The sequence below is a fragment of the Vulpes vulpes genome, chromosome 14 (assembly GCF_048418805.1).
Source record: "Vulpes vulpes isolate BD-2025 chromosome 14, VulVul3, whole genome shotgun sequence".
Taxonomy (NCBI): Eukaryota; Metazoa; Chordata; class Mammalia; order Carnivora; family Canidae; genus Vulpes; species Vulpes vulpes.
In genome coordinates this window covers 16,322,905-16,342,070 of record NC_132793.1, presented here as the reverse complement: position 1 = coordinate 16,342,070, position 19,166 = coordinate 16,322,905, and the positions used below count along the sequence as shown (strand labels likewise).

The 19,166-nt window shown below is 46.7% G+C and overlaps 1 protein-coding gene across 7 annotated transcripts in view; it reads left to right on the top strand.

Moving 5' to 3' along the window:
* The window catches only part of MYBL2 (MYB proto-oncogene like 2), a 41,896-nt gene that overhangs the window by 11,817 nt on the left and 10,913 nt on the right, over window positions 1-19,166 (top strand). For all 7 annotated transcript variants that reach the window (XM_072735794.1, XM_072735792.1, XM_072735788.1 and 4 more), the window contains exons 3-9: window positions 1,111-1,182; window positions 2,009-2,101; window positions 2,295-2,515; window positions 4,912-5,074; window positions 11,500-11,787; window positions 14,242-14,655; window positions 16,809-16,948. In XM_072735794.1, the coding sequence (XP_072591895.1) occupies window positions 1,111-1,182; window positions 2,009-2,101; window positions 2,295-2,515; window positions 4,912-5,074; window positions 11,500-11,787; window positions 14,242-14,655; window positions 16,809-16,948 (1,391 nt within the window). The remainder of the gene's footprint in view (window positions 1-1,110; window positions 1,183-2,008; window positions 2,102-2,294; window positions 2,516-4,911; window positions 5,075-11,499; window positions 11,788-14,241; window positions 14,656-16,808; window positions 16,949-19,166) is intronic.

The window sequence follows — 19,166 nt, the reverse complement described above, 5'->3', positions numbered from 1 at the left end:
TATCGTTAGGTGTATTACCTTGAAAGTACCAGCACCATCACGTTCTAGAACATTTCAGTTAACTTCTTAACATTCCTTGCTCTCCTTTGGTGTCCATCCCCCCTCCCTCCTTCACTTCTGCCCTCAGACAACCATTGACTATCTTTTTGTCCTTACAGCTTTGCTGACATTTTCTAGAATGTCATGTGCATGGAATCATCTTTTGTGCCTGGCTTCTTTTTTTTTTTTTTTTTTTTTTTAATTTTTAAATTTTATTTATTTTTTATGATAGTCACAGAGAGAGAGAGAGAGAGAGGCAGAGACACAGACAGAGGGAGAAGCAGGCTCCATGCACCGGGAGCCTGACGTGGGATTTGATCCCGGGTCTCCAGGATCGCGCCCTGGGCCAAAGGCAGGCGCCAAACCGCTGCGCCACCCAGGGATCCCCTGTGCCTGGCTTCTTTCACTCATGATACCAAGATTACATGTTGTTGCAGGAGTCAGTGGTTTATTTTCAGGAGACTATTTTAACACTTACTGTTCTGACCACAGTTCCCGTCTCCTGTGCCGCGTCACTGCCATCTCTGGCCTGGGGGCCTCTTTGTGGCCTCCTTTCCTCCATTCTGCCCTCTTACAGAAGCTGTTAAGGTTAAGGTCCTAATAAGCACGTTGGACTGTGACCACCCACTGCTCAAATGCATCAGTGGCTTTATATGATGCAGAAACCTGAGTCAGTCTTGTGTGTGGGCCAGCCCATGCTTTGCCGTCCCCAATCATCCTGCATCCCTCACCCCCCTTGCTTCTTGCATTCTAGCTGCACTAGGCTTCCTTTGATCCTGTGTCTTGGTCTTCCTGAAGAAGCAGTCACTGCATACCTCTCCACTGGCCCTCAGCCAGCCACGAAGTGGCTTTTCTGTGGGAGCCTCTGATTAGCTCCCTCTGGACCATGATTCCCATAAGATGGGGCAGGTCTGTTGTTGCCTGTTGCTGGGTCTGTAGTACCTGGCACATAGTAGGTACTCCCTTCATGACTGCATGTGTGAATGAGGCTGTCCTTTGGCTGGTCCTCCCTCATGATGGGCTGCTTTCTGCATATGTGTGGGCTGAGCTCTCTCTTTATGGCATTGGCAGGACGAGCAGCTGAGGACCCTGGTAAGGCAGTTTGGACAGCAAGACTGGAAATTCCTGGCCAGCCACTTTCCTGTGAGTGCAGCCCCTTGGTGGCCCCCTCCCCTGGAGATGAGGGTTGTGGGTGACAAGACAGTGTGCTGGGGACAGACTTTTCTGCCAAGGAGAAGAGGGTGTTCCTAACCATGCTGCCCCGTGACCCAAATAAAGAACCTTCCTAGGCCATTTCTTCCTAAGCCAGAATTCGAGTGCCCTTGTCATAAGCATCTCCACACAGCAGCCTCAGTAGGCCTGGTGGTCTTTAGTGTGCCATCTGGAGCCTGTGACAGTGGCACATTTGCATTAGTCTCAACAGTGAGGTTGAAACCAAGAGGAAGTGATACTTAGAGCAGGCTTCCTGCCGAGGTCCCCCCCAGAGCAGCTGAAGCCTCCTGGGGATGCAGGTCCCCCATGTCCCCACCCCTAGGACTGCAGGTGTCTGGTAGGGAGGGGATGTGGCAGGACCTGCTGTCTGGTTTATTCCCTGAGTCACTCGGCACCTTGGGTCACATCAGCAGACTCTTCCTACCCCATCCCTCACCTTCCCTGTTTCCATGAGATCTGAAACTTTCAGGGAAATAATGCTTTCCTGAGGCAAGGAAAGATTCCTGACATACACCACAAAGCTTTTATAGGAATTTATGGTTCCTGATGGTTGTCTCTTTGTGAGGGGAGGATGAGGAGGGGAAACTTCCTACAGGGAAAGCATGTGCGTTCCAACCTGTGGGAGTATAGTGTGTGGTGGGTGAAGGAAACAAGAAAAAACCTGTGTGAGATAGGCCTGGCCCCTTGAACCCAGTGCTTAGCCAGGGTCCAAGGCTGCTCTCCTAGGAATCCTCACAGGTTCCTGTCCTCTTCCCAGAACCGCACAGACCAGCAGTGCCAGTACCGGTGGCTGAGGGTCTTGAATCCAGACCTCGTCAAAGGGCCATGGACCAAAGAGGAGGACCAAAAGGTAACTATCGGCACGCGGTGGGCCTTCACCCACCCCAGTGAATCAAGGGATGGTGAGGCTGGCTGGGGGTTGGCAAGGGTGTCAGCCAGCCCTCTCAGGGCTGTGGTGAGATGAGGCTTATGTGGAGGGAAGGTGCTGTGATGGGGATGAGGGAGGGGCGGGTTCCCCTGGCTTTACAGAGGCCTTTTTCAAGGTCATCGAGCTGGTCAAAAAGTACGGCACAAAGCAGTGGACGCTGATCGCCAAGCACCTGAAGGGCCGGCTGGGGAAGCAGTGCCGTGAGCGCTGGCACAACCATCTCAACCCCGAGGTAAAGAAGTCCTGCTGGACTGAGGAGGAGGACCGCATCATCTGTGAGGCCCACAAGGTGCTTGGCAACCGCTGGGCTGAGATCGCCAAGATGCTGCCAGGGAGGTGAGCTGCCGTCTGGGGGCCAGGACAGGCGTGGATGTTCCTAGGAAGTGAGGGCATCCACTGGGCTATTGGGGGGGATAGTCCAAGAGCCAGTCCGATTTCTTAGCAGTTGTCACTTTTCCCAGAGATGAATGAATCCTTCAGATTCTTGCCTGGGGGTGCCCGTGCCTGATTATATAGGCAGTTTGGGATCAGGACAGGGAGTACACTTTGTGTACAGATTTTCATTTGGTCCCCATTGGAGCCAGGGTTGCCTGGTCCTTTTTCTCTAGAGAATAAACTTCTCTTCTCCTACATGCAAGATCAGGGCCAGGATCTAGATATTCAAACCCACTGCTTTTTTCCCCCCTGCTCCTTGCTGTGCCTGGTCCCTCTAAGAGCCTCTTGGGGTTCTAAGGAAGTATTTGGAAGACTTGGCTCCATTCTTGCCAGAATCTTCCTCTAGAGTCAACTCCCCTCTCCTAAATTGCTTATTGTTCCTCTTAAGTGCTGTCCATCTTCCGGAAACTTACGAAAATCTCTTACTTGTTTCTTATCTGTGGCTGTTTGCTACTCTGTTCACTTTGTCCTTGTGCATTTCCCCCTTACTCAGTTTTTTTTTTTTTTTTTTTTTTTAAGATTTTATTCATTTATTCGTGAGAGACAGAGAGAGTGTGTGTGTCAGGGACATAGGCAGAGGGAGAAGCAGGCTCCATGCAGGGAGCCCGATGTGGGACTCGATCCTGGGACTCCAGGATCACACCCTGGGCTGAAGGCAGGCCCAAACCTCTGAGCCACCCAGGGATCCCCTCAGTTTTATTTTTATTAAAAGATTTTATTTATTTAGTCATGAGAGACAGGCAGAGACACAGGCAGAGGGAGAAGCAGGCTCCATGCAGGGAACCTGATGTGGGACTCGATCCCAGGACTCCAGGATCACACCCTGGGCCAAAGGCAGACACCCAACTGCTGAGCCACCCAGGCACCCCATTTTTATTTTTAATCCTTGGTCATGACACTGTCATCTTGGAGGGAGAGGAGACAAAATGCCAGATGGTGTATCTCCTCTGAAGTCTGAAATAGTCTAGATTCAAAACTCAAACCTGAGTGTGTCATCCTTTTGGTGCTTCTCCTAGCACTTGGGTTAGAGGCCTGGGTCTCTTTCCCTTTGTGACCTGCTTGCACTGGCTGATGCCACCAGCCTGGCAGAGACATAGGCAGAGGTAGAAGCAGGCTCCATGCAGGGAACCCGATGTGGGACTCGATCCCAGGACCCAGGATCACACCCTGAGCCAAAGGTGGATGCTCAATCGCTGAGCCACCCAGGGGTCCCACTGCTTTGGGCTTCTGTACTACTATACTACTCTATACTGCTGTACTACTCTGCTGTCCTATACTTTTGTTGTGCTGTATTAGTCTATACTTTTATACTAATCTATTGTCATGTGTGCTTTATTACTATACTGTATGCTTCTGTAATACTGTGCTCCCCTGTTCTTCCACAGTACTCTGCTCTCATGAGCTGCTTACTGCTACACTGCTGTATGCTTCTCTAGTACTATGCTACTCTGTTACTTCTAAACTATGGCATGCTGCTATATACTTTACATTTCTATTCTCCTGTAGTATTCTATGTTTTCATACCATTGTACACCTTTTACTGCTCTGCTGTTCTGTCTTTTTGGACCAGTCTGCTTTTCTGTTCCTTTACTTCTCTACACTTCCATACTGCTGTTACTCTGTGCTTATACTACTGTATATGTGTCTCTTCAGTTAATCTTAAATAAGTGGTGGAGTATGAAGTAGTCTCCTGTTTCTCCAGATAAAGTAGCTGAGGCTCACAGTGACCCATTTCACACGGCCTGTCCACTTAGCTCTGCCCTTTGGCCATTGTGCCCTCTGAGAGGAGGAGCAGGGCTTGCATTCAAGATCACTGTGAGCTTCAAAGTGGAGCTCAGCAGCGAGGGGTTTGCTTCTAGTTTCTACAGGTGCAAAGTGAGCGGAAAAAGGACTCAGCGCTTCAAACACATTTTGGTTATATGATTTTACGCGTAGGCTGAATAATACCTTTGCTTATTTGCTGAGGTTAGTGGAAATACATATAAATTGTTGAGGGCTGGAAACACGTGGGACTTTACCTTAGAGCTAAGAGACTGTAGAATCTAGGTGGCTCAGTCAGCTGAGTGCCTGACTGTTAATCTCAGGTCAGGTTTTGATCTCTGAGTTGAGTTCAGGCCTTGCATTGGGCTCTATGCTGGGTATGAAGTCTACTTAAAAGAAAAAGAGAGAAAGAGACCGTAGAGTCATCACGTTGAACCCTTGTTTACAAAAGTGGGAACTGGGCTCAGGGAGGTTAGTGAGATATACATGTGGCACCTGGGCTGCAGAGTTGAAAGGCCTCCTCTGGGTCCCCACAGGACAGACAATGCTGTGAAGAATCACTGGAACTCCACCATCAAAAGGAAGGTGGACACGGGTGGCTTCCTGAGTGAGTCCAAAGACTGCAAGCCCCCTGTGTACTTGCTGCTGGAGCTTGAAGACAAGGAAGGCTGCCAGAGCGCCCGCCCCGTGGAAGAGCAGGTGAGATGGCCACCCGAGGCCACTAGCCCAGGGCTTGGCTCTAGATTTGCGGGGTTGCATATTTATCCTGGACCATCTCATTTAACACCTGTTCTTTCCTTCTCATCTTCACCACAGCTGTTCATGACTTCTGCCATGGGGTCTCCTGTGGGCTACATTTCTCACTAGGCCCTTCCTTGTCCCGTAATTCTGCACAGACCTGACACTTGTCTGCCCGCAGGTGAAGGATGACAGAGCAAGCTGACATACAAAATGGAGGATTGGATTGAAGAGGTCCTAAGCCTCCTCTGTTTTCATCAGCAGCTTCCTTCCAACCTATTGCCCTTTCCAGGCTTTTCATACTAAACGCATGTTTGCAATTAAAAAAAAAATCATTTATGTATTTATTAAGGTATAATTCACACACCATAAAATCCATTATATTTAGTATACAGTTTTTTGTTTTGTTTTGTTTTTTTAAGATTTTATTTATTCAAGAGAGATGCAGAGAGAGAGAGAGAGAGAGGCAGAGCCATAGGCTGAGGGAGAAGCAGGCTCCCTGCAAGGAGCCAGATGTGGAACTCGATCCCGGATCCTAGGATCATGCCCTGGGCCAAAGGCAGACGCTCAACTGCTGAGCTACCCAGGCATCCCTAGTGGACAGTTCTGAGTCAGGCTGAAAACATACTGTCCTGTACCAACCACACTGATATACAGACATTTCTGTCAACAGCAACCCTCCCCCCCGCCCCTGCCCCGTATTCCCTTGTCTTCCTTTTTGTCAGCACTCTTCCCTCCTCCCAGGCACCCCTTCTCTGTTTTCTGTATAATTCCATATGGTTTATGAAATTATATGGTATTACATTTGCAATTGTAAAAATGGAACCAATACACAGATGTTAACATCTCCCATCCCACACCTTGGAGCAAAACTTTTATTGATATTTTTAAACTATTTCTCTAACGATTTATTCTTTAAAAATAAGGATTTGGGTCCCTGGCTGGCTCACATGCTCATGACTGATCTCAGTGTTAATCAGTTCGAGCCCCACATTGGGTGTAGGGATTACAAAAATAAAAAAATGTGAAAAAAAAAAGATTTGGGGCACCTGGGTGGCTCAGTTGGTTAAAAGTATCTGCTTTCAGCTCAGGTCATGATGCCAGGGTCCTGGGTTCGAGCCCCAAATTGGGCTCCCTGCTCATGCTCTCACTCACTCTTGCTTGCTCTCTCTCAAGACGAATACATTTTTAAAAAATCTTTAAAGAGGGATCCCTGGGTGTCGCAGCGGTTTGGCGCCTGCCTTTGGCCCGGGGTGTGATCCTGGAGACCCGGGATCAAATCCCACATCGGGCTCCTGGTGCATGGAGCCTGCTTCTCCTCTGCCTGTGTCTCTGCCTCTCTCTCTCTCTCTGACTATCATAAGTAAATAAAAAAAAAAAAAAAAAAAATCTTTAAAGAGATTTGAAGGAAAAAAAAAAGACTTGAAGGAAATGTGTCAAGGAATGAAGATTTGACAATGCTGAGTCATGGTATAGGTAACACATTTCCCTTGTGCTCTGTTCCAGTCTGTTCTATGGTTGTAAATTAGTGAATAGTCTCTTTTAATGCTCCCCCTTCCCTTTTCTTGCTAGCTAGGTAGAAGTTGTATGTTGCTCCAGTTCTGTGATGCTCCACTAGAGCTTTACATAATGTTTTTGTTTCTGTTTCTTGATTTTTCAGCCTGTCTCTTGATTCCCTAGTACGAATGCCCCTGTGGAGTAACAAACAGTAGGGAAAGATCTAGAAAATAAAATTGACTTCTTCCCCAGTGGGGACTCCCCACACATTCCTTAACCAGAAGAGTATTTCTCACATTTTTTTTTTTTTGAAAGATTTTATTTATTTATTCATGAGAGACACACAGAGAAAGGCAGAGACACAGGCAGAGGGAGAAGCAGGCTCCCCACAGGGATTCTGCTGCGGGACTCGATCTCTGTCTCCAGGATCATGCCCTTGGCCTAAGGTGGTGCTAAACCTCTGAGCCACCTGGGCTGTCCCTTTCTCATACTTGTGTATCTAAGTAACTTGTTATCAAGCCTCTTATTTCTGGTTGAAGAAAAAGCATACTTTCCACAAAGAAACGGGCATTAGCAGACAATGAAATCACCTTTTGGAGAGGGGAAGTGGATAGACCTTCCTCAGTTCTCTGGAAATCCTTCTTGGCTGAAAGGCAGTTTATTGATTTAGCTTTTGCCTCTGGCACTTTGCATCTGGAGCGCTGACCTGAATGAGCCCAGACCCCGGCCATGAGCTCACCCCGGCTGTAAGCTCCAGAGGTCAGGTAGCATGTTGTTATCAGCCTCATTTCATCTCTAGCATCATTTTCATGGTTCTTTTATGCTGTTTAATTATGGCTATATCTAATATTTAAAATTAGAAACAAAACTTTAGGGGCGCCTGGGTGGCTCAGTCAGTTAAACGTCTGCCTTCAGCTCTCAAGTCATGATCCCAGGGTCCTGGGTCAAGCCTCGTGTCAAGCTCTCTGCTCATGGGAAGCCTCCTTCTCCCTGCTCATGCCCTCTCTCACTATATCTTTCTCTCTCAAATAAATAGATAACATTAAAAAAAAACCAACCTAATGACCATGCTTATTGCTAAAATCACTCTCATGTGCTCACTTGTTTTAGAAATTCCTGGAGATGGGTTGAGACACATTCTTGAAAAACTTTTCATACATCTTGCTAGACTGCCTGCCAGAAAAGGTTTGCCTATGATTTTGTGTATGGACTACTTCCTGTTTCCCCACTCACTAGTCAGTGCTTTTAATTATAATTATTGTCCCTCTACTTCAGAAGCAATACATGATCATTGTAAAGAGTTACAAAGTTACTTTACAGTACTGAATATTGCAGAAGACGGAGCCTGCTAATCTCAGCTGCCAGAGAGAACCAATATATTTAATGTGTTTGCCAACATTTATTACTAAGGGCAGTAAGTTTAAAATGAGATTATGGTGTAACTTACTGCCTTATAGCTTCTTCTTAAATCTTTTCCATGTCATTTTGCTCATACAGATCTTTACACCATTCTTGAATCTGTCACATCTTGTCATAACCTGCTCATGGACATCTGTTACCATTTCTGTTAAGATGCTACAGTGAACATCATTGTTCAGATTCTTTGTGCGTGTACTTATTGATGTGGGTTAATTTTATGGATGTAGCGTGAGTGTGTCAAGTGGTTGGGACATGTGAAATTTTCACAGGCATGACTAAATTGCCATTCAAGTGGTAGTACCATTTTGTCCTGTCAGCAACACATGGCATTACCTCTTTTCGTGCACTGTTGTCACCACTAGCTGAGATTATATAAAGGAAATCTTTTCCAGGGTTCCCTAGGTGGCTCAGTTGGTGAAGCGTCCGACTCTTGATTTCTGCTCAGGTCATGATCTCAGGGTCATGAGATTGAGCCCTGCATGGGGATCTCTCATTCATTCATTCATTCATTCATTCATTTATTTTAAAGATTTTATTTATTTATTCACGAGAGACACAGAGAGAGAGAGAGGCAGAGACACAGGCAGAGGGAGAAGCAGGCTCCATGCAGGGAGCCTGACATGGGACTCGATCCCGGGTCTCCAGGATCACACCCTGGGCTGCAGGCTGCGCTAAACCGCTGTGCCACCGGGACTGCCCTCTCTTTCCTTTAAAAAAAAAAAAAAGCGACCAATTTTATGAGTAACAATGGAGTATCACTTGGGTTTGATTTCTTTTACTATTGGTAAAGTTGACTTTTTTCTTTATTGATTGGCCTTTGCCCCCTTTTTTTTCTTTACTGTATTCACAAACTTTTTACTTCTATATTAAGGATCTTACACTTCTGTTGTATAGTAACTTCTTTTTCTCAGCTTGGGAAACTTGGATTTTCTTCATCACTTGACTTTATAAAACTGTAGTTTATAGATAGTAAAGTTCACCCTTTCAGTAGATAGTTCTGTGTGTTTTGACAAATGTAACGAACACCACAGTCAAGGTGGAGGGCGTTTCCATCACCACCTAAAATTCCCAAGCCCCCAGCCCTCTGGCAACCACTTCTGTTTTCTGTATCTATGTGGTTTTATGTTACTACGGATATCCTATAAATGGAATCATACAGTCTTGTACTCTTTTGTGATTGCTTCCTTTCACTTAGGTATTAGCGCATTAAGATTCATCCATGTGACTGCGTCTGTCAGTGATTTGTTCCTTTTTACTGCTGAGTGATAGTCTGTTGTATGGGAGTACCACTCTTTATTGTTTACCAGCTGAAGGACGTTGTTTCTAGTTCTGTTTCCAAATAAAGCTGTTATGAGCATCTGTGTACAGGGTTTTGTGTGAACATAAGTTTTCATTTCTCTTGGGTAAACATCTAGGAATGGGATTGCTGGGTCGTATGGTAAGTATATTCTGAATTCTAAATGAAATCACCAAGCCATTTTTCAACACGGCTGTTTCTAAAGTAGGATTCCCACATTCGAACCTTTAAATAGCGTTTATGGCATTCTTCCCCTTTCTCTGATTGTCGCGGTTATAAGTTTTCAATCAAATCTGTTCTTTTTATGTCCTTTTCTTCCTTTGCTTGCATCACAAACCATTTCCATTCCATTCACCTGACGACAATAGCATAATAGCCATGGTGCAGGTTGGGTGCTGTTCACATTGTTGCTGATCTTCAGAGCACCCCTGCCTGGTGAGCCTTTAGGGTCCTCATTTTGCCAGCAAGAAAGCTGACCTGCACACAGGTCATACAGATTCCTCAAGGTCGGCTAGCAAAAATGGCTAAGCTCTGGCTGAATCCAGAGCCCGTGTCCTCTCCCTTCCACTGTTGTTGCCCCCTCATTGGTGTGGGATTGCACTCCTTGCCCTCAAGAAGGCCCTGTGGATCATATGTGCCATTTTTTTCTTCCTCATTTTTTGGAAGATTTTATTTATTTGAGAGAGAGAGTGACAGAAAACACAAGCCAGGCAGGAGAGGGAAAAGCAGACTCCCTGCTGAACAGGGAGCCCTATCTGGGGCTCCATCCCAGGACCTCGGGGTCATGACCTTAGCCGAAGGCAGGCGCTTAGCTGACTGAGCCACCCAGGCGGCCCCACATGTGCTGTTTTCAAGGCTGCACTGGGGTTTGTAAGGTTAATGTGTCAGGCTTAGTTCTAGGGTTCTGCCAGGAGAGCTGTTATCCCAAATGATTTTCATTTGTTTTCTTTCTGTCTGTCACAAAATTAGTATACACTCATTTTCCAAACATTTATTTTGAAATAATATTAAGCATATAGAAAAGTTACAAGGATATATATATATTTTTTTTTAGTGTTTTTTATTTTTAAGTAATCTTTACACCCAACATGGAGTTCGAACTCACAACCCTGAGATCAAGAGTTGTACACTCCACTGACTGAGCCAGCCAGGTGCCTCTAGATTCATTAGTTTTTAACATTTGCCAGATTTGCTTTATCTTTCTTTTTTTTTTTTAATTTTTATTTATTTATGATAGTCCGAGAGAGAGAGAGAGAGAGAGAGAGAGAGAGGCAGAGACCTAGACAGAGGGAGAAGCAGGCTCCATGCACTGGGAGCCAGACGTGGGATTTGATCCCGGGTCTCCAGGATTGCGCCCTGGGCCAAAGGCAGGCGCTAAACCGCTGCGCCACCCAGGGATCCCTACTTTATCTTTCTGTATATAGATGCTACTCTTTTATCTGAGCCATTTGAGAGTTGGTTACATGTGTTTACCTCTCCATCCCTTAATACGGAGTCTGTATTTCCTAAGAATAAGGGCCTTGGTTTACATACTCACAGCATGCTAATGTCCAATTCAGAGCTTTTAGCACTGATTTAGGACTTCTAACAGGTGTCCTAAATATTCCATTTTCCTGCCCATGATCCAGTCTAGGACTAGACTTCGCACTTAGTTATCATTTGTTTTGTCTACTTTTATCTGAATAGCCCGTTAGCCTTTCTTAACCTTTCACGATGCTGATATCTTTGAAGTGTAAGATAATGCCAGTTATTTTATATTTTATATTTCTCTCTCTCTCTCTTTCTCTGTAAGTAGGCACCATGTCCAGTGTGGAGCCCAGTGCAGGGCTTTGAACTCACAATCCTGAAATCAAGACCTAAGCTGAGATCAAGAGTTGGATGCTTAACTGACTGAACCACCCAGGCACCTCATCTGTGTCTCAATTTAGGTTCATTTGAGTTTCCTTATTAGATCAGGTTGTACATTTTAACTATTTTATTTACAAACTTTTTTTGTGTTAAGCAACCTCTATGCCTGATGTAGGCTTGAACTCATGACTCCGAGATCAGGAGTTGCACACTCTTCAGACTGAGCCAACCAGGTGCCCCAGGTTGTGCATTTTTAGCTAGAATACTATACAATGTGTATCTTATAACCAGAATACTATGAACAGTGTGCCCTTGTGTCCAACAGGGAAGTCTTACGACCAATTGGCCCCCAGCACTTCCTGCCATGAAAGAAGAGGAAAGCAGTGAGGAGGAGGCCACGGCAGCCACTACTTCTAAGGAGCAGGGAGCTGTCCCTGCAGACCTGGGTGGAGTGCGAACACCAGAGCCCTTGGAAGACTTCCCTAAACGTGAAGACCAGGAGGGTTCTTCGCCAGAAACCAGCCTGCCCTACAAGTGGGTGGTGGAGGCCGCAAACCTCCTCATCCCTGCCGTGGGGTCCAGCCTCTCAGAAGCCCTGGACTTGATCGAGTCGGTAATGTTGGTTATAGCACCTCAGAGTGGGCCCAGAGCACCCGCCAACTGGGAGTGCTTCTCTCGTGGGTGGGCATCCTTCTCTTCACTCCCTCCTGCTGTCATTTCCTGAGCTGGTGCTGAGTGCCCCACTGGGAGCCAGGGCCTGGGGACACAGATAGTTCCACATTGTCCCTGCCATCAGCAACTCCTGACTCCTGCTCTGCAGTTTAGGTAGGGTGGGAGGATTCCCTAGAGGAGGTGGCACTGCACTGAGACCTTGAGGATGACGAGGGGAGGGCATTTAAAGCCCATAACCCAGCATAGCAGAGCATGGTGCTTGTGGCACCAGATTTAGGGCTGGGGCTGGAGTGCCGAGTCGGGTTTGCTAATTCAGTAACACTGTCTCTGAGGCTGCAGTGGCTGTGGATTGTACGTCGTGGGAGAGAGCTCCTCGCTGGGGGCTGCATCTCTTGATGTGACATCCCAGCTCCTTGCTGTGTCAGCCAGGCCTGCCGTGTGGAGCAGTTTTCAGGAGGTGATAGGTGAGAGGCCTGGCAACTAGGGACAGCAGAATCCCCCCAGAATTCAGGGGGAGACACCCCACAGTGACTTTCCTCCTTGGACTTCCCCATCCTTGCTAAGAATAACAATACTGTTTATTGACCAACTAACTAATGCCAGGCTCTAGGCTTAATGTATAATCCATACAGCATCTTGTGAGGTATATCCTTTCTCTGTTTTGTAGATGAGACTGAGGCTCAGGGAGGCTAAGTAGTGTCTCCACAGTCACAGTGAGTAAGGTTGGTGGTCTTCACTGTCTTGACCAGCCTCTTGCCTCCAGAGGCTGGGATTGTCCCAGCTGTAGGGTCTAGCTGTGGTATCCCCTCTACTCTGAGAAATTTCAGAGTGGCATGAGAAACGGGTCTGATTTATTTATCAATGCATTAAATAAATATCTCTGACGCTGCCATGTACAGTTTCTGATTCAGGCCCTAAAGGGAGAGTTGGATGAGAGTAGGACCCACGCTGTGCCTGGCACTGTTGGCATTTCATGGTGTTACCAGCCTTCATCCTCAGACTTTTCTGCTGCTTCTTCAACTTGATAGGCACAGAGAGGGCGAGAGGGGAGCTCAGTTTTACTGAATTCCTACTGGCATACAGTACTGCCCAAGCTGGCCTCACCCTTATGAACGAACTGCCCAGGTTTTCGAGAGTCCCAAGGACCAGCAGCCATCATAAGCATCTGGGTCTACTCAGGGCCAGACCTCCTGGGACCAAAGCAGAAGCCTCTGTCTACAGCAGCCCTGTGGCTGGGTGGTAATTTATTGGCCAAAGGAGAGAAGACTTGTCATGACTCAAAATTGCTCCCAGAAACAGCAACCTTGGGCAGATTGCATCCTCTCTGGCCTGGAAAGGAAGAAAGTAATGCTTGTCTGACAAGGTTCTTGTGGGGTGGGAAACAGTTTAGGTGAAGTGGCCACAGAGGATCCATGACTGATAGGTGCATGGAGCACATTCTCTAGAACTGTGGCCTAAGCCATGGGACCTAAGCCTGGTCACACAACCTCGGGCCTAAGACTTCATTTCTAGGAGTCTGTGTCAAGGAAGTTCCCAAAAATGCAGTAGAATATTTGTATCCAAGATGCTCATGAAGATGTTATTTTTAATTTTTAAAAAGTTAGGGGAAGGGTGCCTTGGGTGGCTCAGAGGTTGAGCGTCTGCCTTTGGTTCAGGTCATGATCCAGGGGTCCTGGGATTGAGTTCTGCATCAGGCTACCCTCTCTCTTTCTCTCTCTCATGAATAAATAAAGTCTTTAACAAAAAATTAGGGGAAAAAATAATGTTCAACAGAAGAGGGGAATAGTTAAGTAACTGATGCATTCATATGATCAAATATTTTGCAGTCGTAAAACTTGTTATAAAAGTTGGAAATTTTTGACATGATAACAGATTTATTAATGGTAAACATCTAACTCATAGGTAATAGAATTAAGTACTATTATTGTAAATAGAAAAACAGGATATCGAAATGATTTTTTTTAAGGCTAAAAACATGCAGAATCCTATCATAGGGATATGTGTAAGTGGTAAAATGAAAGAAATGTGTAAGGATGGTAAATACTGAGTTCAGGCAGAGGGTGTGAACAAGGGGAGGTAGGCATGGGGCTTCACCAATTAGGTTTTATTTCCTAGGCTCCTTGACGGGTATGAGTTTTCTTTCTTTGTACTTTTTGTATATCATATGTGTTGCTTTTAAAAAATAACAGCCATATGCGCAGTATGACTTCAGGTATGTTTGCAGATAGAGATATACAGATGTAGAAGAATCATCAAGAAAACATTCATGGTGATGACTCCTGGGCTGTGGATTCCTCCCTAATGCTTGTGTATTGTCCTTTAATGAATGAGTCTTCTTGTGTCTGCTGGGAGAGCAGAGTGATTGCAGTTGTTCCTAACCCCCCTCTCTGGGCAGGACCCTGATGCTTGGTGTGACCTGAGTAAATTTGACCTGCCTGAGGAGCCGTCTGCAGAGGGCAGCATCAGCAGCAGCCCGGTGCAGCCATCACCATCACAGCAGCAGCAGACGCTGCCATCCCGTCAGCCTGCTGCCACAGTACCCAGTGTGACCGAGTACCGCCTGGACGGCCACACCATCTCAGACCTGAGCCGGAGCAGTCGGGGCGAGCTGATCCCCATTTCCCCCAGCACTGAAGTGGGGGGCTTGGGCATTGGCACACCGCCTTCGGTGCTTAAGCGGCAGAAAAAAAGGCGTGTTGCCCTGTCCCCTGTCACAGAGAATAGCGCCAGTCTGTCCTTCCTAGACTCCTGTAACAGCCTCACCCCCAAGAGCACACCTGTCAAGACCCTGCCCTTCTCACCCTCCCAGGTGTGTGGACCCCAACCCAACTCCTTGCTGGGTTTGGTATACAGATTCCCAGTGCCTGGTACAGGGCCTGGCACATAGGCACATATCATTCAGCAAGTCTGCTGAGCATCTGCTGTGTGTGAGGCACTGGGCTAGGTGCTAGGATGTAGAAGTGAGCAAAAACAGGGCTGGGTCTGTTCTCATGAAGCTTATGCTCTGGTGGGAAGACCAGTTAATAGGAAAAACTGCAAATAAATATGACACCTGGTACACAGGAGAAGGCTTACAGAGCCACGAGAGAGCATCTAGTCTGGGGGGAAGTTGTTATCCTGGAAGGCTTCCATGAGGTGGAGGGAATGCTTAGCTGGGGAATAGGTGGTGACTGGGCAAAGAAGATTGGGGACTCAGTATTTGCTAAAAGAATCTCTTTATTGTGCACCTACTCATAGCAGATTTATGTCCCTGGGGTGCAGCAGTGAAGGTGACATAACCCTGCCCTTGATGAACGTAGTGAATGCTGGGGGCAGGCTTGTAATTTTTTGAACAGAATGTGGTGTGGAAAGTGCTGTGGTCGTTGGGAGCTTGCTGTGACCTGGGTGCTACTTCCTGGGGCTCTATTTGTAATGAAAGTACTTTTAGGGAGAGCTGAGGAGAGGCCCTGTCTTCCCTCCAGGTCAGGGAGGCATTCAGAGCTTCCAAGAGCGATGTTTGAGCTGGGTTTTGTCAGCTTAAACAAAGGCATGGAGATGAGGCTGCAGAGTACGTAGTGTAAAGTCCAGAGCCAGGGTGGTGAGGAGGTTGGGGGATGGGGTAGGGGCTTTGAAGGGCCTTAGGTGTAACAAAGGTATGTGCTGCCCAGGGGGCTGAGCTGGTGGTGGGGCTATGGGAGGGTAGACTGTCAGGCAGGGAAGAGGGCAGATCTGGAGTTCCCCCATCCTCAGATCAGAAGAGGGTGAGTTGAGGCTTTGGGTTTTACTACATCTGCTCTTTTCCCTGATGATGTGGGACAGAGGAAGCCCCAGAGGAGGCATGTTTTATAAAGGAGGCTACTCCCGTCTATCCAGGGATTGAGGTCAGGCCCATGTTGGGTGATTAGTAGTATTTTTCTGTGAGAGGTTCAGTTTTTTCATAGTCTCTCATGGTTGTAGATGACTGGCTGTCTCCTCTTTGTGTCTTCACGTAGTCTCCCTTTGTGTGTCTGTGTCCTAATCTCTTCTCTTATAATCTCACCTTCTCATAGAGTCTTCTAAAGTTACCAGCCATGTTGGTTGATGGCCCACCCTTATGACCTAGTTTTACCTTACTCCTCCCTTAGGAGGCTCTGTCTCCAAATACAGTCATGTTCTGAGGTCCTATGGATTAGGGTTTTGACATAGGGATTTGGGATTGGGAGGACACCACACCGTTCAGCCCATAGCAGGCCCCAAGTAAGGGCAGCTGACAAGAGGAGGATGGGGAGCCCCAAGCCACCGAACAAACAGCCCAGGGTGACAGTGAACCTGAGGGCTGCACATGGCCCTGGGCTCCCTGGGGCACCTTTAAGGCAGAGAGTGGGAGGGTAGTGCCATTCACTTTGCTCAGATCTGGATTTGTGTCCCATCTCTAATGCCCATCCTGAGAACCTTTATCTCTGGAACCCTCAGCTTTCTTATCTGTAAGATGGTGTGTCGTGATGGCACCTACCTCACAGAAGATGTGTTAAACTACATGGAATTATTGGCGTGAATGCCTAGTGAATTAGTGTGAATTATTGGTGTGAATCCCTAGTGTGAGCAGTTGCGTTACAGTGTTCACTTCACCACCACCATTGTCATTACCCCTGTCCACAGGTCATATGAGAGCTAGTCTTCTGAAAAGGAGCTGCCCCCAGGCTGCCAGCTCTCCCTGCCCTGACTGTAGGGTCAGCAGGGCTGTGAGCGTGGGCTTGGGGGATAGCCCTCCCCCAGCCTCACAAAAGCCAGGGCTGGGGGGCAGTGATAGTCCCGGGGTTCTATGGGAACCTTGCTCGTGGATCCTGTTGATCTGTCCTAGTCTTCATTCTAGGGAGTGCTCCCAGGTCAGGAGTGGGACTTCTGTCCGAGAACAGCTGTGTTGGGGGGTGGAGGGGCATCCAGGGTCTCACCTGACTCCTGCAGGTTGTCACTTTGTCTTGTTTCCATCCTCTTCCCTGGCAGTTTCTGAACTTCTGGAACAAACAGGACACACTGGAGCTGGAGAGCCCCTCACTGACGTCCACCCCGGTGTGCAGCCAGAAGGTGGTCGTTACTACACCCCTGCACCGTGATAAGACGCCCCTGCATCAGAAACATGCAGCGTGAGTGGTGTGCCCGCCCATTCCCTGCTGGTCCTGGAGCTTGAGCCTTGCCCCCCTCCCCTAGCCAGGACTGGGATCCCCTTTGGAAAAACACCTGAGACCGTTTCAAGATGGCAGCCTCCTTCATGCCACCATGCCTCTTTGTGCCAGGACAGTCCGGCACTTCATCCTTTCTGGTCCTCATTTTCAGTTTGTAATTTGAAGGTTTTCTAATCTCAGGACTAGAGTCCAAATAGCCATGAAAAGAATCTCCCCATCTTGTGCAAGTCTCAAGTGCAAATCCACTGTATTTGAGCAGCCTTAATGTGAAGGACAGAAGTACCCCGGTTCTCCCTGTCTCTCTGGTGCTCAGTCAGGAGGAGGTCAGGCTGTGAGCCTATGAAGCTCCATGTTTCACCTGTACAGGTTGCTTACCTGAGTACTTCTGTGGAAGTGCTGTCACATAAGTGCACTTCCTGTGTCTCCTGACTCTGAATTCCAGGTAGAGATGGTGGCTTACGTGTTCTTCTGCTTGTTACCTTTGTTGCAGGAGAAGCATTGCCTTATTTCCTGAGTAAGGTATGTAATTCAGATATCAGCTGAGAAATGTCAGCCTTTGTAATAACACATAATTTTAGGAAAGGCCTGTGAATCTCCTGGTTAGAAATCAGTCTCTCAATAGTTGACCTAGAGTTTAACAGCTGTATTACATGAGGAATGATTCTTTGTTCAAGCCAGAATTTTTCAAATCTAAGCCTTTAAGCAGATATGCTGGTGCCACGAAAGGCATTGATGGTTCTTTCTCCTTTTCCTTCTTGCCCTTATTACTAATCTGCTACTACTGCTCCAGCCTTTCTGTTTGTTTTTTTTTTTTTTCCACAGGAAGAAACATTTCCATTGCTCCTCATTCTTCTATAGATCCATATTTCCATCTGGTAATATGTTCCTTCTCTCTGAAGGTCATCCTTTAACTTTGTAGTTTGGGTCTGCTGGGGAATCAGGAAAATTTGTATCTGAAAAGTTGCCTAGGTGTCTGAAAGGCCATTTTGCTGGGTATAGAACGCAAGGTTGACAGGTTTTTCCTTTAAGCTTTAAAGATGTTCTCCTGTTCTCTAGTCTGTACTGTTTCATTACTGGTTTTGAAGAAGAGCCTATTTTGATGCACCATGATGGATTGTTCTTTGCTTTTTATGCTTGGCATTCACTGAGCTTCTTGGATTTTGGGTTTTCATCAAATTTGGAAACACTTCAGCTCTTATATCCTTATCTTTAAATATTCTTTCTGGGCCTTCAACCCTAACCCTCTTTAGGGACTCCACAATTACACACATATTAGGCCACATGGATCTGTTCCACAGCTTACTGATGTTATCACTACTGTTTTCATTCTTCTTCCTCTCTATTTTGTTTTGGATGGTTTCTATTGCTCTGTCTTCAAATGACTATTCCTTTTCTCTGGGGCATCTGATCCTTGATAACCTTGTTCAGTGTGTGTTTCATCTCAGGCATTGTGGTTTCTGTCTCCAGATGTTCAGCTGTATCTTCTGAAATATCCTCTGCCTTAACTTTGCTGTCGAAACAAAGTATAATTATAACAACTATCTTAATGTTCTTGTCTGCTGATTTTAGCTTCTGTATCAGTTCTGGGTTAGTTTCCATAGATGGACTTTCCTTCTCATTGTGAGTTTTGCTTGGGTTGTTCCCGCCTGCTTTGCTTCTCTGTGTATGTGTGGTGACATCTGATTGGACGCCAGACATTGTGAATTCCACTTAGTTGAGTGCTGTATTTTTTTTTTTTTTTTTTTTTTTTTTTTTGAGCTCTGTTCTGGGATTCTGGGATATAGTCGAGTTACTTAGAAATAGTTTGATCCTTTGGGTCTTATTTTTAAGATTTTTCAGATGGGACCAGAGCAACGGTTAGTTCAGGACCCTCCAGTGCTGAGGATTTCCAGTCTGGCTGGTGGGATTGAGCTCTGTTTCCAGCCCTGCATGAGCATTAAGTACTGTTTCCTCTGCTCTTTTTGCATCCTTCCCTGATCTCGGGTGGTCTCATTTGTGTGCCCTGATATGCATCTTGCAGTATACTCCTGCCTGTCTGCAGGTATCTGGGGTTCCCTCCTATGTAACTCTCTCTTCTCTAGTGATGCTGTATTGTGCACACTGAGCTGCTATGGTCTCCCTGAACACTTGCCTTGTCTCTTCGATTCCAGGTTACACTGGGTTCTACCTGCGCTTTCCG